We start from the raw sequence: 22,467 nt of genomic DNA, 5'->3' as shown, positions 1-22,467 counted from the left end.
CAACCCCTTCCGGAACTCTCTGAGGTGGCAAACTGCTTACTAGTCATTCTTCAAATCCAGTTTAAATACCACTTCTCTCAAAACCTCTTGCAGCCCATTTGTCCCCTTCAGGGCTCCCAAAGTCCCGAGTATTTCTCTTACAGCATTATTGTACTTTATTTACTTATTTATACAATAAACCTTGAGATCCTTTAAGGTAGGGACCAGGGACCTGATCTCCAAGTCCTTAGCTCTTAGCTTGGTGTTTGGCCCACAAAAGAACGTCGAAGTTGATCACTGGATACGTGAATGAATGATCAAGGTCTAAAAGTCCCTACTCTGTTTAGATCTTGCAGGGGAAACATTTGTATACTGGACACGCCTCTGAACAATCGCTTTGATAAGGCCCACACTATGTCATAAGTGATTAGAAAGAAGACAGGAAAGGTCCCAAGTCTTGCGTCTTGCGTCTCTCACAAAGCTGGTGACCACGCCTTTTCCACCACCTCAGCTCCCGGGGATACTTCTAGGATGGGGAGAATACTGTGTTCAAGATGGGTATTTTTCTCCATCTCGACTGAAAGAGCTTCACCCTCCTTTGATTTTTTTTTTTTTTTTTTTTTTTTTTGACAGCAGAGTCGTGCACAATCCAGTGAACCTCCAGATTTCCTACCGGGGTCCAACATCTTGGACTCCCATGCCTTCCCGTCAAGAAATCCAGCTGCAACTCTGGATTTCTCCGATGGATTCTGGAAAAAGCCCCTCCAGGACCCCCTCCCTCGGCCCAAGACGGCCCTGGTCGGGAAGGGGCTTTCCAGCGGCGGGGGCTGCGGTCCGCCCCGAGCGCCGAGCCGAGCCGAGCCGCAGCCGGGGGAGGCGCGGGGGGCGTTGCCCACGGCCGCCCGGGCTCGGCGCGCGGGGCGGGGCCGCGGGTGGCCGCGAGAGGCATCCATCTTCCCGGACCAGCCGGCGTTTCCCCACCGAGCGTGGCGGGGGCGAGGGCGAAGGCCACGGGCCGCGGCGCCGCCCTCCCGCGAGCCCTGCTCCTCTTCGCCGAGTCCCGCGCGGCCGCTCGGGCCGCCGCCGCCGCCGCCGCCGCCGCCCACAGCTCGCTCTCTGGGCGCCGGGAGCCGCGGGCAACTTTGCGGCCGCCGGGGGCGCGGCTCCTCCCGGTGCGCGTGCGAGTGTGCAGGGCAGCGGCGGCCTCCGGGGGGCAGCAGCGGACAGCGGGACGAGGAGAAAGAGGGAGCTTCGGCGCCCCGTGGCCAAGGAGCAGAGGCCCCTCGCGGCGCCGGCTGTCGAGACCTAAACTCCGCCGGGGCTGCGCCCAGGACGCGTTCGAGCGGCGCAGCGGCCGCCCTCCCGACCAGCAGCGGGGACTCGCTCTAGGATTACGTTTGCTTTCGCCTGCCCGGGCGCTAGCAGCCGCCTTTGCCTACGGGGGAGCGGCGGCCGCGGCCGCGGCGTCCCGGCCCGGGTGGGACCCCCGAGCGCCCGAGCCGGCGGCTGGAGCAGGAAGGGAGGGTCGCGGCGCCCGCCCTCCACTGCCGGCCCTGCCCCGTGAGCCCGGTGCGGGTTCCTAACAATGGTGCGGAGCGCCGGCGCGAGCCCCGCGTCCGCCCAGCGGCCGTAGAGGAAGTGGCCGGCTCCGGGTGGGGTGGGCAGGGAGACGCCCCCCGCCGCTAGCTCGCCGGAGTTTGCCTGCGCGCCGGGCCTCTCCGGCCCCGAGCCCGGCTCCCCGCCGAATCGCCGACGGCAGCTCGAACCGGAGAGTATGGTGCCGGCGCCCGGGTTAATCTAGTCCTCGGCTCGCTTCTTTTTTCCGCCGCCTCCTCTTCCTCCTTTACCTCCTCTCGGTGCTGCCTCTGGGTTCCCGGTGTGTGGGAGTACAACTCTCTGCCTCTCCGAGGAGACCGGTTTGTGACCCCCTAACAGAACTTGCCCACTGAAAGCAGACCCAGAACAGCTGGATAATGTCCACTCCGAGCAGATTCAAAAAGGACAAAGAGATCGTAGCCGAGTATGAAAGTCAAGTCAAAGGTAAGGATGGGAGCGGCTGCCTTGCTCCTTTTGTGTGCCTTCTTGTCATTGTGCTCGAGGAGTTGCATTTCTAACTTGGTGGCTGCGTTGGAAGAAGGCGGTGAGGGCAGCCAGAGCCTCTGGTTGAGCCACCCGGGGGTTCGTACAAGCCAGTCCCCGTCCCAGTCCTAGTCCCATCAAGCCCACAGGGAGCTGGAAACCGGGTGGCTTTCCCGGACTGCCAGAGCGCATCTCCTCTAGAGAACTGGCTTTAACTTAACCACCTTCAGCCGGGCAACTCACATGGGAGGCAGGCGGCAGCTAGTGGTTCCTGCCCAGTTACCCTCTTCCTCCTCCTCATTATTCTTTTTAACTGATATCTTTGTCATTACACATATATATGTATATATATATGTATATGTATATACATATATATATATATATGTACTTTTTTTTTTTAAGGAGTCCGGACACCAAGTGGTCTAGAGCTTTATTGAGTGCGGACGATTTTAGACATTTACACTGTTCACAATTTATTAGGGTGAGTCCGCCTTTTATAAAACAGCTCCCTAAAAGCTTGGCAGTTAAGCCAAGCAGGGACTAGTGGAATCTGACTCCTCCTTTATAATGGGCCAGAATTCAGTGCCATCTTTCACATTCACACGGGAATATTGCTTTATCATTTGCAGGAAGCTACTTGCATGTAAAATGGTTTGAATGTTTAAGTAGTAGTTTCAGTCCATTTACATTGTCAACTAATGAAGGAACCTAATTAAGGTTGATTAAGCATTTTTACTTAATGTGCCTTGTGGTTTTCAAAAATAGGTTTTCTCTCTAGCACAAGTATTTTGTGTTGCTGTCGAAGTGTTTAATGAACACATATCTCTGTTGTGTTTGGGGTTTTGTTTTTGTTTTTGTTTTTCCTTTTCTGTGGTCTCTCCTGGGTGGTTTTCCCTATTGAGACAATGGGTGGAGTGTTGAGATTGATGCTGTTATTTGGAATATTCAATGCAAAGTTAGTAACAATTGCTATGGAGACACCTGTGTTTTTTCAGATACAGTCTTACAAAAGGGCGGCTGAGGGAGGCATTCCTTACTTGCTTTGGGAAAGGCAGGAACAGCCTGGGTGTTCTTTTGTGTGGTCAAGTTGTGAAAATGCTTGGAGTCCTATGAGAGGACCTGGAGGGGGACCCTCCATCACCTAGAGGGTGGATTTGGACCAACTCATCAAGGCCACGGACGTAGTGTGCAAGCCCAGGGACTCATGTTTCTTTAGGCTAACCCCAGTAATGGATTTGAGCTCACCGTTGTTCAGGAAATGATTTTTAACTGCTTGTAATTAATATAATTTATACTTACAGGAACTGGTTACATTGACATGGAAGTTATATTAGCAGAGAAGTAATTATTTCCTCAGTGACAGGTAAACTTATTAAGAAGCAGAATCTTTCTTAATGAGTGCAACACAGTCTAAAACCTTTCATTCTAAGGGGGAACTCCTAGTCACCATTCCTTGTGCAGGTTTTCCACATGGCTCTTTGTGGTAGATCTTTGAAGGATGGCAGTCTGGTTTTCTTGCTGCCTGGAGTGCTGACCGGCAGAATGCACTTTCAAGTATTGGCTTAGTTATTTCTGTTCTAAAGTCATTGGTCCATGATCAAGTCCTTATATGAAAAATAATCTCATGATTAATTTCTTTCAGACCGTGAAATCTGTTGTTATATGACTACTGATATGCTTGAGATAAAGGCCCTCTACGTTAAAAAAATCAATAAAATGGGATGTGTTGTAATGTTTAAAATGTGCCTATCAAATCCAATCCAAGAAAAAATTATGAACGTGGTGAGGATTATTTTTGGAACAAGTTCTGTCCCATAGAAAGTGATCTTCTCCATTCTCTTCATCCTTCCTCATTTACATATACCTACAGTCTTCAGGCTGCTTTCAGACTCTTTCCTAACCTGACCTGCCCTTCTCATCAGGACCTGTGTCCAGACTTTATCTATTTCCACTCCTCCTGTTTCTAACCCAGATCATTATATCCATATGCAATTATGGGAATAGGGCAATACAATGGAGTTGGATCACGCCCACCTCAGTGGCACCAGTTCACCTGTACTTCTAAGCAAAATCAAGAAATGAGTGGGAGAAAAATGACCGTGACATAGTGCGTGAGGCCAAGCCATCCTGCACAGTGAGAGTAGGTTCCTTAGTAAGGATGTGAAGTCCAGGACTCTGGTTTTATTTGCTGAGTCCCTCTGTAAGGGTGAGCACCTTACCCTAGCAGAGTGCTAGTCCACTGCTTAAATGTATGTGGTTTTGGAACAACCACCTCTTTTAATTCCAACCAACTATTTCATCTGTTGATAAACAAAAGATGTGGTCTATTCGATTGCTGAAGGAAAACCTGGCTGTGCTGGACTCAGAAGAGAAGACATAGGTCTGTTCCCAATGAATAAAGTCACATATGTTGGAGTGTCTGGGTGACTTCAGGGTATGGGTGATTTCAAGAGTCATTTTTGATTAGGTGTGCTTTTTTTTTTAACCTTCTGACTTAGAACTTAATACTCCGGAGTATTGTTCTTTCTTTTTCTCTCCCATTTCCGTAATACCAGTTGCACGAATCTCAGAATTTCTGAGATAATGGTTTCATCTAAAGGAATGACTCCAGGTATGGGATTTTGCCACTGTGGCTGCCCACACATGTTTTGGGAACAGACTTCATAGAATTATTCTCAACTGTGAAAAGAACCATCATAGGTGACAATGTGTAATTTTATGTGTAAAACTATAAATCCATCTAGTTAGATACATCATGTTGAGTAAGTCACATAGCTTCTCTCTGGCTTTTGGTTTTCTTAAAAGATGAAGAGTTTGGGTTCTCTCAGTTCTAACGATCTTTGAGTCTGATTGAAGATGTTGTGTCAGTTCATATTAATCACTTAGTAAAAATTTCAAGCTTTTTGCCTTTTCTTTTGGCCACCTGGTTGTGGGGAAATCATCTTTGCTTTCACTTTTTTTTTTTTTTAATAATGAATTCACAAACACTGTGTATCATTTGAGTTCTCAGAAAATTAAAATGTAATGCAATAAGGAATATGGAAAAAACCGTGTTCAGAAAAGTATAGGGCACAATTGTAAGAGGGGATAGAATTATGAATTATACAAGTTGTCAAGGAATAGATAGGTTTAAATCAGGGACAAAAGGACCTCAAGCAGTAATTTAAAAGGAGTGTGTTAGCTAGGAGAAGAAAGACTATTGCATGTGTGTTAGTCAACTTCCCAAAGATTTAAAATCCAGAGAAGTTAATCTCTTGTTTGTGGCGGCTTTTAAGAAGCCAGCTTGTCTGGAGAAGCGTATGAAACAAAAGCCAGTTGACTATGTTGCTTGTTAGCATCTGGCAAAAAGCTTAGCAGGGGAATAGATTGTAACAACTGGCTAACAGAAGGTTTGGAGATCATCTGGATTTTAGTATTCTATGCAATTTTTGAATTCTGCAGCAAAAGTATCATGGCACACATATAAAAAAATACTGGTTCCCATATGGGAACCAAAAGAATCAAAAGACACATTTTGTGAGGTGAAACCCATGGACTGAGTGAGAGGTTGTGTTTGTTTTTAATAATGCATGTTGTTAGTTGCTAGGAATTGACAGCTATTATTTGCAATATTTTCCCAGGGATAATCTCATACTCATCTACATGCCATATGTACAGGAAGTGCTAAGAAAATCTGTTGTTCTTCGACCACTCTGCTGCCTGAACTACAAATAGTACATTTTGGTAGCAGACGGATCGTGAGGAAATGCCAATTCAGTTTGATGTGACCCCATGTCATGCAGTAGGTTTCAACAGGAAAAAGTGCTGCCATCACTAATTCAGAACCTATATCTACATCTGATGTTCTTTCATCTGACCTGTAATAGAAAACAGCAACAACTTAAATTATGAATTAAAACTTTATAGCTGGGAGGGACTTTAAACATTTCCTGTCCAACCCATTCATTTACACGATGCAAAGGAAGCATGATAGAGTTACACAATTAACTGTAACCTACCTGGGGCTAGAACTTGTTTTCAGGAACAATGATTTACTTTTATTTTTTTTTTTTTTTTTTTTTTTTTTTTTTAAAGATTTTCTTTATTTATTTGAGAGAGAGAGAATGAGAGACAGAGAGCATGAGAGGGAGGAGGGTCAGAGGGAGAAGCAGACTCCCCGCCGAGCAGGGAGCCTGATGCGGGACTCGATCCAGGGACTCCAGGATCATGACCTGAGCCGAAGGCAGTCGCTTAACCAACTGAGCCACCCAGGCACCCTGATTTACTTTTAGATTCCTCACAAAGCAGAGCAGGAGACAGAACACTTCACTGTTCAGACTTTTTAAGATTTTATTTATTTATTTGAGAGAGAGAGCATGAGCAGTGGGGAGGGCAGAGGGAGAAGGAGAAGCAGACTCTGCACTGAGCAGGGAGCCCGACTCAGGACTCGATCCCAGGACCCTGAGATCATGACCTGAGCCAGAGGCAGACGTTAACCGACTGAGCCACCGGGCGCCCCTCACTGTTTAGACTTCACATTCACTGAAGGAATCGTAGTTGGACCTAGAAGAGAACAGCAACTCCTCTGCTGTTAACAGGAGGAGTTAATTAAATTGATTAACTGTAACTAAGTTTTTTGGTTTTTTTTTTTTTCACCAAGATCATTTCAAGAAACCACAATGTGCAGGCAGTGGCTTCACATACTTGCCTTAGGATCAAGAAAAAAATATGGTGAATATGTGCAAGTGTAACTTGCTTGAAGTTTTGGTCAGACTAATTGGAGCTACTGTAATAGGCCCTCTTATGTTGCCCAGAAACCCTGGTTAGCTTGATGAACTTCAAAATATATTAAGGAATAGTTTGCGAGAAATTTCTGAGCAAAATGCATCCTCCTGAAATATAGTGACGGTTGGCAGGTACTACAAGATGACAAATCTCAGCTTTAACAGTCTGTGTTGCTTGGCTTACTCTTGTGAAGTGTTGACCAATTTAGGAGCCACACATTTTCAACTCTGGTTCTGGTTTGAGAGTCTGCTTTGTAGTGTGGCCAGACCCTTTTCTTATTTCATTCATGCTACTCATTTTCCCTTCAATTCAGACAATTAAGAATTAAGGTAAAGAAAAGGGAATAAGCTGTATGTCTCTTCACTCTATTTTTGTTTTAAATTTTTGATGGTAGAAAGTGGGATTAGGGATAGTTATTTGAAGACATTTTTAGTTATTTAAAAGTATTTTTTATCTCTTGGTCCCCAGTTACTTTCTAGTGTGTTGACAGCATATATATTTGCGCTCCTCTTGGTATTTCAAGATGGGAGGAAATAGAACATGGTGTTGAAGAACAGATTTTTGCCATTGATCACATGTGTGATCTCTGAGAGTCCATTTCTTCATCTATAAAATGGGGATAATAATAGTACTTACTTTCTTTGTAAGGTTGCAGCGAGGTGATTTGTGGAAAGCTTTATCACAGGCTTGGCACATAATAAATAGACAGTAAAAATCAGTCCTTGTTATCTGTGTAATTTTAGTTTTCTTTACATTTCAACTGCTTCATGTTACATTCTGACTGAGATAAGCTTTTTGAAATTCAAATACCTAATCACCAGTCTGCTAGCTGACTAGATCCAAAGTGGGTGAGTCTTTAATCATCCTGATAAAGTCCCATGTACTTTTGGAATGGAGTGGAGCAAGTTTCATGGTGGAAATACAAAGGGAAATGTGATAGGCAAACCAGAGAGATTCCCAGCTCCTTATAAGTGGATTTTATATTGTCATTATTTTTTATCCAAGTACAGGTAACAGCCTACAAGCGTTATATTTACTGGGCCTGGGCTGCCATGTGTTTGCTTACAACTTTTGCTTTGAATTTTCTTTGCCTTTGTTCAGTGATGTATGGAAAATGGAAACTGTAGTATAGTCCGTGGCTTTTATTAAAGGATCCTTGGGCGCCTGGGTGGCTCAGTTGGTTAAGCCACTGCCTTCAGCTCAGGACATGATCCTGGAGTCCCGGGATCGAGTCCCGCATTGGATTCCCTGCTCAGCAGGGAGTCTGCTTCTCCCTCTGACCCTCCCCCTTCTCATGCTCTCCCTCTCTCTCTCTCAAATAAATAAATAAATAAATCTTAAAAAAAAAAAAAGGATTCTTAAGACATCAGATCAAGTCACTGATTTAATTTCATGGTCTTGAGAAAAATATATATATTCTTAAATCAATATGGAAATGAAGAATTCACTTATAACTGTGAATTTGCTTCTGCTTCATGAGACAATACTTTGATTTTTTTCCCAGCTTTATTGAAGTATAATTGACATATAACAGAAAGTACTTTAAAAAAAAAGATTTATTTATTTTAGAGAGCGCTCAAGTGCTCGAGCAGGGGGAGAGGAAGAGGGAGAGGGGGAGAGAGAGAGAGAGAGAAAGAGAATTCCAAGCAGGCTCCACACCCACAGCGTGGACTCCACACAGGGCTCGATCCCACGACCCCAAGATCACGACCCCAGCTAAAACCAGGAGCTGGACGCCCAACCAACTGAGCCACCCAGGTGTACTGAAAGTACTTTGATTATAAAATGTATTGTTTGTGTATCTTTCATACCTTTTAGTGCATTCAAACATTTATTGAATGAGTAGAGCAATCATTTGGATTGTCATTCCTTTACAGTATAAGTTAACATGGTGATCATTCAAAATTATGTAGGGTGTCCAATAAAGTATTACCACAAAATTAAATTTAATTCAAAAAGCATGTAACTTCTTTAGAATGTCGTAAAGTTAAAACCAGTCTAAATGTCCAGCAGTGGGGAATGGTTAACTAAATTCCACTGGGGGTGGTTAACTAACTTATACACGTGGAATGTTATCCAGTCATTACCAATAGTTTTTGAAGAACATTTTGGTATGGTGAAATATTTTACAATAATTGAAAAAAAAAAAAGACTATAAAAGGACATTGAAATAGTAATAATGAAAAACAGTCACAACTAAAGCTAACAGTTAATGAGTGTCCATGCTGTGCTGGTTACTGCTGGGGCTGCTTCACATGAGTAGACTGAGCTCTCCGTGTACATTGCAGGCTATAATGCATAATGGGAGGAATTTCTGGTTATTTTTCCTTCTTAGTATATGTTATACTTCTTGTGTTTTTGGACCACAGGATACCTTGGTAAGTTTCCTGGTTTAATCCAGGAATCTCACAATAATGTAAAAATAGAGATTTCTCCTTTTTTCTTTCCTTCCCTTGTTTCCTTATTTCCCCCTTATTTCCCCCCTTTTTTCCTTTTTCTCTCATACAACATTCTGAAGGTATGCCATCCAGGCCACCAGGATTGTTTTGCCTCGATAAGTTGTTTGAGTCTTCTTCATCTTGTTGCTCTGCCATCACCTGGGGAACTGCCTGATTGAAACTGGATCTTAAGTATATCCATGTTCTAGCTTGGGGGAAGGAAAATGAGTCTTGAGGAGCACCCGCCTCAGTGTTTCAAAACCCAGGCCAGACATATACGAGACAATTTTCATTCATTTAACTGGTGAGAATATAGTCACATGGCCACATCTGCTGCAAGGGAGTCTGGCAAACATAGTCTACCTAGACATCCCGGTTTCCGGCTACAACTCTATGACCACGGCAGAGGGAGAGGAAGATTTTGGTGGACAACCAGCAATTAGCATAAAGACAGGCTTTTTTGGAGAGACCGTCTATTGGGGTGAAACTGTATTTTGTTTTAATTTGTAGGTCTTTGATTGCTAATAAGATAGAGCATCTTTTCATGTGTTTACTGGCTATGTGTTTTTTGTCACTAAAATACTTATTCATCTCTTTGCCCATTTATCTGCTAGTTTGTCTTACTGATTTGTGAGTTTTCTTTTTAGTGTGTTCTCATTGTTAATCTCTTGTCAGTTATATCTGTTGCAAATATCTTTTCCCTGTTTGTAGCTTGTACTTTCAAAATTATAAAAGCTATCTCTTGATAAACAGGTTTAATTTTTTCAGATGTATCAATTATTAACTTATGTTTGGTGTTGAAGCAATCTTTCCCTACTCTGAGGTCAGAAGAATATTTGTCTATATCCTTTTGTAAATGTTTTAAAAATTTGCTTTTGACATATAGGCTTTCAATTCATCTGAAGTTTATTTTTCATATTGTGAGCTATGGATTATATTTTTAGTTCTTTTCATATGGATGACCAAAAAAAAATTTTTTTTAGCTTCATTTGCTGAATATTTCCTTACTGTATTTTTTTAAAGTAAGCTCTAAGCCCAGTGTGGGGCTTGAGCTCATGGCTCTGAGATCAAGTGTTGCATGCTGTACTGACTTGAGCCAGCCAGGGTGCCTCCTAGTCCCTTCTTTTAAAAAGTGACTGACCAGCTCCTTATGTCTTGATCATAGTTTCATACGTACCTGAGTTTATCTCTGTATACTATTGTGTTTCACTGGTTAATTTGTAGTTTCTTGCACCAGTATTACATTCTTTTAATTACTATCGCTTTATAATGAGTCTTTATATCTAGTAGGCCAAATCCTCCTTCCTTATTTTTCCAGAATTATCTTGGTGATCTTAGTCGTTTCTTTTCCAAATACATTTTAAAGATTAATTAATTTATTTTGGAGAGAGAGCGAGAGAGAGCGAGTGCATGTACAAGGGAAGGGGCAGAGGGAGAGGGAGAGAATCCTCAAGCAGACTCCCTGCCGAGCATGGCGCCTAATGCAGGGCTCAGTCCCAGGACCCAGAGAACATGACCTGAGCTGAAACCAAGAGTCAGACGCTGAACAGACTAGACAGAGTCACCCAGGTGTCCCTCTAAATACATTTTAGAATCAGTTTTCCTTCCCCGGGAAACGCACTGGCATTTTGATTGAAACTGTGTGACATCATAACTCAACTGGAAGAGAGTTAACGTCTATATAATATTAATTCTTCCTAGCCATGAATATGAATATTTCTCCATTTACTTAGTTCTTTTTAAAAATATCTTACTGAAGGGATGCCTGGGTGCCTCAGTTGGTTAAGTGTCTGCCTTCAACTCAGGTTGTGATCCCAGGATCCTGCTTGGTGGGGAGCCTGATTATCCTTCTCTCTCTGCCCTTCCCCCCTTCTTGTGCTCATGCTCTCTCAAAATCTTTTTAAAAATTAAAAAAATTAAATAATGTAGGGACACCTGGGTAGCTCAGTCGGTTAAGTGTCCAACTCTTGATTTCTGCTTAGGTCATGATCTTGGGGTTGTGAGATGGAGCCCCATGTTGGGCTCCATGCTGAGCATGGAGTCTGCTTGAGATTCTCTCTTCTTCCCCTCCCCCTACTTGCATGTTCTTTCTCTCTAAAATAAATAAATAAAATCTTTGAAATAAAATAAACTACCTTACTGTAAAGTTTTATATTTTCTATGTTTTTGTTAGATTTATTTCATGATATATTATAATTCTTATTACTAATAGTCATAAGATCTCTTCTAAAATTGTGTTCTAATTGTTTTCTGTTAAATAGAAATGCAGTTTACATTAGCATATTAGTCTTATATCCAACCACTTTTGCTGGTCTAGTATTATATCTATTTATTTTTTTGTAAAAAAATTACTTGCAAATCAAGACTATTTTATTTCCCCCTTTCCAGACTTTAAGGCTTTAATTTATTTTTCTTATAGTTTTGCCCTAGGCAGAATATTGAGTACAAAGTTAATAAAAGTGGTGACTTTGGCATTCTTTTCTTGTTCTGGATTTAAAGGAATCTTTTTTTTTTTTAAAGATTTTATTTATTTATTTGAGAGAGAGAATGAGAGAGAGAGAGCACATGAGAGGGGGGAGGGTCAGAGGGAGAAGCAGACTCCCTGCTGAGCAGGGAGCCCGATGCGGGACTCGATCCCGGGACTCCAGGATCATGACCTGAGCCGAAGGCAGTCGCTTAACCAACTGAGCCACCCAGGTGCCCTGAAGGAATCGTTTTAAGCTCCCCCTCCCTTAAAGGATGATGATTGTTTTCGGTTTATTATATACACTCTTCATCAAGTTAAGTAAAATCTCTAGTATTTCTCGACTACTTGAGGTTTTAATCATTAATAGGTGGCTAAATGTTATCTTTTTTCTTTTTGTATCTATTAATATCATTTTCTTTAATGTGTTAGTGTGTTGAGTAATGTTTATAAGTTTCCTATTATTAAACCATCTTTGCATTCCAGAATTAAACCTGTATTGGGGTGCCTGGGTGGCTCATTCGGTTGAGCATCTAATTCTTGATTTCAGCTCAGGCCTTGATCTCAGAGTTGTGAGTTCAAGCCCCATGTTGGGCTCCACCCTGGGCATGGAGCCTAGTTTAAAAAGAAAACAAAACAAAACCCACCTGTCTTCATCATTGTATTTTACATATATAAAAACAGTTGGGGGCACCTGGGTGGTCAGTCAGTTAAGCATCTGACTCTTGATCTCAGCTCAGGTCTTAATCTCAGGGTTGTGAGTTCAAGCCCCGTGTGGAACCCAATTAATAAAATAAATTAAAAATTAAAATTAAAAATAAGTTAAAAACAGTTGGGTTCAGTTTGTCAATACTTAGGGGGTTTTGCCTCTCAATTCTTGAATGAAACAGGGCTGTGGTTTTCCTTTCTGATAATGTCCTTGTCTGGGTTCGTATCTCTTATTCTAGCCTCACAGAATGTGTTAGAGAGTATTGCTTCTTTTTCTCCTTTGTGGAAGTTTGACATTTTGGAAAATTCCTTTCCTTGCAAGTTTGGTAGAACTATATGTCTGGGTCTAGATATTAACTTTGTGTGAAGAACTTTTTAACTCATCAGCAGTTAGTCATTTTCTTTATTAGTTATAGGATTACTTATTCTTTCTATTTCTTCTGCATCATAAGAACTTTTTAACTCATCAGCAGTTAGTCATTTTCTTTATTAGTTACAGGATTACTTATTCTTTCTATTTCTTCTGGCATCAGTTTGGATAAGTTATATTTTTCTAGAAATTTGTCCATTTAATGTTTTCAAATATATTGATATGTTAATGATAATATTCTCTTATTTTTTAAAAGTGGCTGATCTGTATTGATTCAAAACATTATTAAAATTTTTTTTTGCTTTATCTCTTGCTGAATCTTAAAAGGGGTTTGTCTGTTTTTGCTGGTTTTTCGTTTTATTTTATTGATTATTGCTTTTTTTTTTAAAGATTTTTATTTATTTATTTATTTGTGAGAGAGAATGAGAGAGAGAGAGCATGAGATGGGGGAGGGTCAGAGGGAGAAGCAGACTCCCTGATGAGCAGGGAGCCCGATGCGGGACTCAATCCCGGGACTCCAGGATCATGACCCAAGCCGAAGGCAGTCGCCCAACCACCTGAGCCACTCAGGCGCCCGATTATTGCTTTTATCTTTACCACATCTTTCTGATTTTTTTTAGGTTTATTTTCTTTATTTTTTCTTAAGTTGGATGCATGGTGCATTTATTTTTATCCTTTTTTGGTACTATAAGCATTTAAGACAATACATTTCTTTACTAATATAAATGTTATTTCTCATATAAGTATTATTCCTAACAAAGGCATCTGTTCTTTGTTCCTAATAAATATTTATGGTAATTCTCCTTCAAGTATCACCTGTGTGATATCTCATAAGATTTGATATGCAAAGTTTATTAGAATTAAGTTCTAAGTATTTTTAATTTCTCATAATGGTTTCTTCTTTGTCCCATGAGGCATATAGGAGTGTGCTTTTAAATTAAAGCAAAAAAAGTGAGGATATTTAATTTATCTTTTAAAAATATATAATTACATTGTGATCTGAGAGTAATAGTGTTTGAAATTAGTTGGGGATTTTTTCTTCTTTTACTATTCTCTGGAGGATTTCATGTAAGATTGGAATTATCTGACTCTTAAATGTTTAGTAGGACTCGTCAGTAAAGTTATCTAGGTCTAGTGCTTTCATCAAGAAAAAAACATTTGTCATTGCTTCCACATTTACACATTTTCTGAATGATGAACATAACATCATTTATAATATTCTCATATCTTTTCAGTCTGCAGTTATGCCTCTTTTCTATTAATAACAATTGTCTGTGTGCCTTTTCCCCTTTTTTCCTTGATTGATTTTGCCAGAGGTATGATTATTTTATTAGTTTTTTAAAGAACAAGTTTTTTGCTTCCTTGATTTATTTTTCTTCTTTTCTAATGTAAATATGTAAGCGAATAAAATTTTGTCTAAGCACTGCTGTACCTGCATTCTGCAGTCTTACATGTAGTGTTTTGGTCATCTTTCAGTTCTATGCATTTTCTAATTTCCATTATGATTTTTGTTTATTTGTTTTTTGTTTTTTTTTGTGGACTTCTATTTTTTATTATCTTTTTTTATTAACATATAATGTATTGTTTCAGGGGTACAGGTCTGTGATTCATCAGTCTTACACAATTCACAGTGCTCACGATAGCAGATACCCTCCCCAGTGTCCATCACCCAGCCACCCCTTCCCTCCCACCCCCCCTCCACACTAACAACCCTCAGTTTGTTTCCTGAGATTAAGAGTCTCTTATGGTTTGTCTCCCTCTCTGGTTTCGTCTTGTTTCATTTTCCCCTCTCTTCCTCTATGATCCTCTGTCTTGTTTCTCAAATTCCTCATATCAGTGAGATCATATGATTTTGCCCATAACTCGTGTTCTTTTTTAAATGTGTTTAAAATTTTCCAGATATACAGTTATTTCGTTACTGATTTCTAACTTAATTGCATTGATTTTCTTTGTTATAACTCTTGTATACTATTGAAGATTGTAAGCCGCATCCTCACCTGGCCCTTTCCATCTCCTTCTCCTGCTTTGTATCTCTCCATAGCACTTATTATCATTAATCTATTTTATATGGACTTCATCTTATTTGGGGGCTTTTAAAATTCCTTTCTTGTGTGAAAGTTGGTGATGTGATTAAATCATATTTTAAAAACACTTTATCCTTCATTTTAGTTTTAACCAGAAGGGTCATGCTGGGGCATCTATCTAACTTTAATATACTGTAGGAAATAGAAGTCTAATATTCATCTTTTGAAGCTATCAATATATTATAATTTTTATTAATGAGATTTAATTGACATAACATTAGTTTCAGGTGAATAGCATGTTGTAAATATTGCAAAATAACCACCACTGTAAGTTTAATTAACATCCATTACCACACAGAGTTAGAATTTTTTTTTTGTGATAAGAACTTTCTTTTTTAAAGTAAACTCTGTCCCCGACATGGGACTCAAACTCAAAACCCCAAGATCAAGAGTTACATTCTCTTCTAAGTGAGCTGGCCAGGTGCCCCGAGATGAGAACTTTTAATATCTACTCTCCTTAGCCCCTTTCAGACAATTATTTAAAATTTTTCCCATATCAATTTCTATTTTAGCACAACAACCCTATAGAATATATAGTTTAAGTTACCCTGAGAAGAACTAGTGTTTTTTCTTAAAGAGTATTACAGGATCTGGTCCTTACCACCTAGAATAATATCCAGGATCAATGCACTGAGGATATACATACAAGAGAGCAAATAATATTACACTAACAGTTTTAAATTCTTCACATATAGGTTTGGAAAACTCCAGCATATATGGCTTCTAGTGATGGAAATGTGTAGTGAAGACTCCCAGTAACGGGCAGAGCATGAAAACATCCACATTTTATCAATAATCTGAGCTGCTGTTGGAGAATCTCTGGGTTTTTGCTATTGCTAATCATCCAGACTCTGCTCTTTCATTCCTGCAGTTTGCAGGTGACAGTTTCTCCTTTCTTGCAGAACTACTTCTCCCATTTCAGCCATTGGAGTTCTCCTAAAAAGCTGGCTGCAGAGACCTTTAATAATCCAGGGCCCCCTGGAAGAGTTAGCACCCTCCATCCTTCTTGGCATCACAGCAGAGTAACTGAACCATCATCACGAGAGCATTTACAAAGCTTCCCGCAATAATTATCAAAGTGCTGGATGTTCCAGTTTCTGGGCTGTCATTTTTCACCCCTTTCTCAGTTGGTCTATGGAAGACCTCTGAATTTTTGCCCTTTGCCTTTATTATTTTGAAGGTGTGGCTTACAAAAGCAGCGCCCTCCCTCAGACCTCTAGCAATTAAGATAGAACAATAGGTGTCTGCTTATCATACTTAAGTCAGACAATTTTCACTTCTGAGGAAGTCCAGATTTTAGTCTGGCTGTGAAATTAGCATGTTTGAAAAATGGAATTACGCCTCTGAACACTTACCAAGGAGAGCAAGTGGGAAGAAGTCAGGCTGCTCATCTTGTGATGAGGTCTTGGCCGGGTGACCTGTTTTGGTGTCCGGTCAGTGTAGTTCACAAAAGTTCTCCTGTGAGGATCACTGATGGCTTTTCCTTGTGCCTTGTACCGACTGTCTACAGTTCGAGCACAGTCTAGTCAAATTATAATCCCCAGGCATCAGGAGAAAGTCTGGCATTCATAGCCAAAGGTGTGACCATTGTAGGACTGAGTGCTGCCTGCTGCCCGTCCTTGGGACAGAGGTAGGTGAGGAGAGCTAGGTCAGAAGAGCCATCCGAAGGCGCAGGTTGAGCAACACTCCAGAAAGTGGAGGGCTGTTCTCTGGTGGACTTTGAGCTCGAGTAGTTTGCTCGTATTTCTTCTTTGTGCCCACTTCTCCTTTTTCTCTTCATCATTGCAGATGACTGGTGCATTCCTTACTGATAACATGGCACAGAAAGCTGGCAAGTTTTGAAACTTTAGAAAGGGAATTTGTTAGATTTTGTGACCCTCAGCAAGAGTTTTCTGGGTACACTGCTACAAAAAGAAAGAGCTGATGAATGCCTTTTCAAATGGCCACTCCATTTTTAAGTTGAACTTCTACTGCAATTGTATTCACAGTGTTTACGGGGAGTCTCACATGTGTCACCAAAAGTTTATGTTTGAAAGATTGCCAGGTTGTTTTTCTAGAGTTTCAAGTTTTAATTATACCCATTTTCCTGCATTCTCCAAATACCTAACATAGAAATAGATACCTCTTGTTTGAAGCTGGGACATCTCCTTCCTGCAGTTAAGTTAGCATTATAGTCTCTCTCTCTTTTTTTCCTTTCTTTTTTTAAAGATTTATTTATTACAGAGAGAGAGAGAAAGAGAGAGAGAGAGTGGGGGGAGGGGCAGAGAGAGAATCTCAAGCAGGCTCTCTGCTGAGCAAGGAATCTGACACCGGGCTTGACCTCAAAACCCTGAGATCATGACCTGTGTCAAAAAAGAGTCAGACACTCAACCCACTGAGCCACCCTGGCACCCATATAGTTTCTTTTCTGTCAGACATTGCAATTGCTCAGTGGTCTTGGAATTAAATTGTGAAATAATGTACAGAAAGCTCTGTGCACTGTGAAATACGATAAAAGTTTCTTTTATTGCCTTTGCGGTCAGTGGATATTTCTGACATTCTCATACTGCCATGTCCCATTTTCAGATAACCATGTAATACTCTGAAACACACATGCTCACATAGATCTGTATGTTTTGTGTAGCATAGGAGTTTATAGTTTATGGCCTTGGGAATCAGACTGCTAGGGTCTGAATCCTGGCCCAGCCACTCTCCAGCTATTTTAACTGTGGGCCAATTACTTACTCCCATCCTGCCTTGCTTCCTTGCCTGTAACATGGAGATAATAATAGTGAGTGGAGGGGGGCTGGCGGCGAGGGCAGTGAAAGAATTCACCCAAGACAGAACAAGGGAGATAGAAATCTATTGAATGCACTGCAAGGGAGCAGCTGGGAGGGCAACAGCGGAGAGACTGCTGGTTAGACTGCACCAGGCGATGGTGAGGGGCCGCAGTTATAGGGCGTGGTGAAAGCATATGGGGGCATAAGGAATTTTCCCTTTTTTGGTAATCTTAGGAATTGTGCCTGGTTTTAAGTAGCTTATTGGTCAGTTAGGGCCTTTGGCTATTCCAAGGGCGGGGGAGGGAGGGTCACGTAATACATCTGCTTGTATTCAGCTCAGTGATCTCTGTGGGGCCTTTGGCCTTGCCCAAGTTTGCATTGCTCAAGCCTGTTGCCTAAAAGTGGCCTCTACACTTACCTCAGAGCATTGTTAAGACAAGTAGAGTGTTGAACAAACAAACTGGCACACAGTAAGTGCTCAAAAAATGTTAGTGTATTACCACTTTATGAACTCTGGCTCAGGAAGCAATAATAATAAAGTTCAGGTTATGGAGGATTTAGTAGCCAAAAGGAGACTAAGGAGACAAGAGGATTAAATGTGATATGGAGTCTTGCATGGGATCCTGGAACAGGAAAAAGACATTAGGTAAAAACTCAGGACATCTGAATAAAGTATGGGCTTTATTTTCCCAAAATACTAAGAGTAAGAAAATAAAACAATTGTTTTTAAAAATCCCATTTATATAACTTCTTTGATTATAAAGAACTTGTTGGCTAAAGTACAGAATTGGTAAGGCAAAAAATGGAAATTCTCAAATGGATTGGAGTATATACCTCCAATGGCATTATTTGTATTTACATTCATAATATTTATACATTAATCTCTGTGTGTACTTACTTAACAAATGTGGTCATTTGCAGAATAGTTAATATTGCTCAGCACGTATCATCTATAGCGTGCTACTCAGAGTTGGTCCCTAGACCAGTGCTGGGCAGCAGACTATTTACCAGTCCATGAGGAGACAAGGTGCATCATGGTACTGCTTTCTTTATCCCAGAAGTCTTGCTACAAATTAATGTCAGCTAAACTAAGCTGTGATTAGTGATGTGATGATTTAGGTTCTGGCACAAGCTCTTTATCGCATTATGGATCTGGAATGAACAGTTCACCAACCTTCATTGGAGTGGTATTGGTCTGCAGCATTCCATAGAAGTATATCGAGATCTGCCTGATCCCTGTAATAGCGGATACCATTATTTGTTCTTTGTTGATTTAGAGAACAAGCTTGTCCTTCAATGTAGGAGTGGTGGCCACTTAACCAATGGCCATTGGTACTTTAAACATCATTATTTTCAGGGATTGGCCTTTAGAGAGGCAGTGTGGTATAGAGGTTAACATCTTGGATAAATCCAATTCAAATTGTGGTTCCTCTGGAACCTCAATTTTCCAGTTTGATAATGGGTGTGATGATTACATCTATTTTATAAGATTGTTGTGAGGAATAAATGAGTTTATACCTGTAAAGAGTTTAGCACTGCTCTTGGCAAGTGATAAGGGTTCAATAAAAGTGAGCTGTTGTAATAATTATTATCATATACTACCACCTGAAGCTATTGTCTTAATTAGTGGCAGTTTTTTTCTTAAATGATTTAAAACTCACTTATCTCCAGAGAGATGAAAATTACTTAACAGACTTAAATCTTACAAAGCAAACACTAAAAATGTAAATTTTAATGGTTCTTTAGAAAAGCAATAGGAGACATATAGCCAATCTCCACAAGCTGTACTGGGCCCAATCTTAAAAGAATTGTATTGGTAAACTTCTTATGACATTTAGTTACAAAGAAGTACTTTGTTATAATTCTTTGTCTTATCATTGTTAGAGAACCTTGCGGGTTAATGTTTTCTCTGTGTGTATGAATGTAGCTATAGTAGGTTGCTCTGCCATTAACCTGCACTAGTTAGTTGTTCATTAAGTGTTGCCAAAAATAAATCATCTGCCACACGGATGAAGAGAACCGTAGTTATTCCAGCTGTTGTCAAAGGCCTAATCCTCTGCTTTGCTTCCAGATAGGATGTATCTGTATAGTATGTTTATGTGTGTTTGTTTCTTTGCTCCCTTTGAGCATGGCAGCAGCCTTCCTAAAGAACACCTGAAACAGACAGCAGCTTACAGGTTTTCCATAACTAAACTCTGATTTCTCTTCTGCGTTAACCTACAGGTATTCACTATTCCATTAAAGTCTACTACTTGATTGTTTGAGCTAAGACCTAGTCTCCCCTAATAATGAATCCGAAGAAAGCTTGGGTCCACCCTAATGCTTCTGATTTGATGCAGAATGCCTGATTACAGTATCAGTGTCTCCTTCAGTTACCACTGTCACTGTTTACAATACCAGCAGCTCACATTTATGAGGGTGTTTCTTTTAATGAAGGTCATATTGGTGTCACCTTACAGATGGGGAAAATGAAACTCAAAACTTAGAAACTTGCAGTACTTTCCCCAAGATCACACAGCTACTGGATGTTGGAATCACCACAGTTCAAACCTATGCACCATCCATTCCATAGAGCTACGTGAAGACACTGCACTATATGAGAGGCTAAATGCTTAGATTTCATGTCACTCACTCTCTTTAAACTTAGAGAAAGCTAGGAAGAATGATTGTCATTTTTGTCTTAATAAACAGAGTTGATGATATCAATTCAGATAAAAGTGTTCAACAACTATGTACTAATATGAAATTTTTGTCTTATTATCTCAATGGATTTCTTGATGAATCTCACTGTGGGGTTGCCTCTTTGTATGTAACAGAAAAGGCATTTTGGGGAGAAATATTTAAAAATCTAAACCAGAATATTCTTGCCAAATTTAGTGCCCTGTTCCTAGGGATAAGAATCTCTGCCTCAGCTCTCCTGTTATTCCCACCAAAAGGCCTTGCTGGTTCCCAAATAAAGAGGCCCTGCCCTGTCTTGATTTCTCCTGGGAAAGAAGTTGTATCTCTCTCGCTAGTTCTCTAGATTTACCCAAGACTTCACTTTTTGTTGCTGTTGTTCCTCTTTGAGGGGGTGTTGAGGCTTCTGGTAGACCCTCTCAGGGTCTTAGATTTCATGTCACTCACTCTCTTTATAGGTCAGAATCACCTAGAGGGTTTGTGTAAGCAGTTTGCTGGGCCCCACACCCAGCCCTAGAATTTGCATTTCTTACAAGTTCCCAGGTAATGCTGATGCTTTTAGGTCAGAGACCACACATTGGGAACCATTGCTGTAAAAATCAAAGCAATTTTGTTACTTCCTTAAGTTAGCCAATTTAGATGCTAATTTTACTCCCTATTTCCCTAAGATCTTTACCTTTCTTACAATTGCTCTCAATTCCTGTAAATGGACATCAGATCATGGCAATTTAAACTAAGAATGTAGAAAATGCATGCAGCGCTCTGCTTCTTGCTTTGCTTCGCACCCTCCCCGCCAATCGTCATAATTCGTTAGTTTCTCAAAATTATAAAAAACCTTTTCACGTCACATCTGGGTAAATTGAAAACTAAAGTGGGAACATGATGAGCCCTTAAGAAATAAAGCTTGAATTTCCTTACAATTCTGCATGTGCTTTTGAACTAAGGAAAAAGAACACAAGGCAAAGTAACCTTTTCAGGACCTCCTGTGGCCCATTTCCATTTCCTCCCTTGGCCACTAGCTCTTAGAACAGTCAGGAGACCTGACACCTAACTCTGGAGCTACTGAAGTGCACCTTTTACTGTGGTTAGTTATGGTTAATTCAGGATGTAGGATGTAAGGATGGAGTTTTTCTGTAAACAGGAAATTTTATTATGTTTCATGAGAGCTTTAATTTTAAAACAATCTTGGATCCACTGATAATTCATGAAATTGCTATAGCAATCCTTACATAAGAAATAATGTATGTGAGAGGCTCTGAAGTCAATCAAACAATAAGGAGAAATTACCCTTGAACAAAATTACCCTTGAAAATCCTAAAGTTACCATGTTACCAAGAATTGCATCTGTGAAAGCTCAGAAGCCAGAAAACTAACTTGTGTGTGTGTATGTGTATGTGTTTTAAGTAATCTCTACACCCAATATGGGGCTCGAACTCATGACCCCAAGATCAAGAGTCCCATGCTCTTCTGATTGAGCCAGCCAGGCACCCATGTTTGCTTTTGCTTATAGACTATGGCTTCACACTTGCATGTGGCCAAGGTCTAGTTGAAAGAGCAAAAAGACATTGAGGGAAAAAGATTTTCCTTCCTCCCCAGCTCCCTTACAATTAAATAGGGACATATAGTTTAATTCCAATAAATTAAATGTGCTTATAATGTGACTCCATTATAATGTTAAGATAGTTTAAACTTTTGATTCTGAGTCATTGACTTAAATTCTTTTACAGTCATGGTGGAATTAAATATCATTCATTCATTCACAAACAGCTATTTTTTTTTTTTTTTTAAGATTTTGTTTATTTGACAGAGAGCACACATGCACAAGCTGGGGGAGCAGTAGGCAGAGGGAGAAGCAGGCTCCCTGCTGAGCAGGGAGCACAACGTGCGGCTCCATCCCAGGACCCTGGGATCATGACCTGAGCCGAAGGCAGTTGCTTAACCGACTGAGCCACCCAGGTGCCCCCAACAAACAGCTGTTAAATACTTCCTTTACCACACTGTAGACTCTCCAAGTGCAGATGTTTTTTAATCAAGGTACCTGCTTTGCCTTATAGTAGTTGCTCAGTCAGTGTTCATTGAATTAATACCTAATGAAACACAGCCTGTGCCTTTTTATGGATTGTGCTCTAGATTTAGAGATGGAGAA

General features: G+C 40.7%; 1 protein-coding gene across 21 annotated transcripts in view; it reads left to right on the top strand.

The window, feature by feature from the left end:
* The first annotated feature begins 882 nt into the window (after positions 1–882).
* Positions 883–22,467, top strand: part of SRGAP1 (SLIT-ROBO Rho GTPase activating protein 1) — a 316,037-nt gene continuing 294,452 nt past the window's right edge. For 9 of the 21 annotated variants that reach the window (XR_010411471.1, XR_010411470.1, XR_010411469.1 and 6 more), the window contains exon 1: positions 892–2,019. Coding sequence is in view for 12 of the 21 variants with exons in the window: in XM_064590953.1 (XP_064447023.1) it covers positions 1,953–2,019 (67 nt within the window). In the remaining 9 variants the exon portion in view is untranslated. Of the gene's footprint in view, positions 2,020–22,467 lie in introns of all 21 variants that reach the window. The other 12 variants (XR_010411473.1, XR_010411472.1, XR_010411475.1 and 9 more) reach the window with 6 other exon arrangements.

Source organism: Mirounga angustirostris, unplaced genomic scaffold (assembly GCF_029215605.1).
Source record: "Mirounga angustirostris isolate CCGP_5_RB_7025 unplaced genomic scaffold, mMirAng1.0.hap1 SCAF_5, whole genome shotgun sequence".
Classification (NCBI taxonomy): Eukaryota; Metazoa; Chordata; class Mammalia; order Carnivora; family Phocidae; genus Mirounga; species Mirounga angustirostris.
Note: the sequence above shows the minus strand (reverse complement) of the source record. Positions and strands in the feature narration are given on the sequence as shown.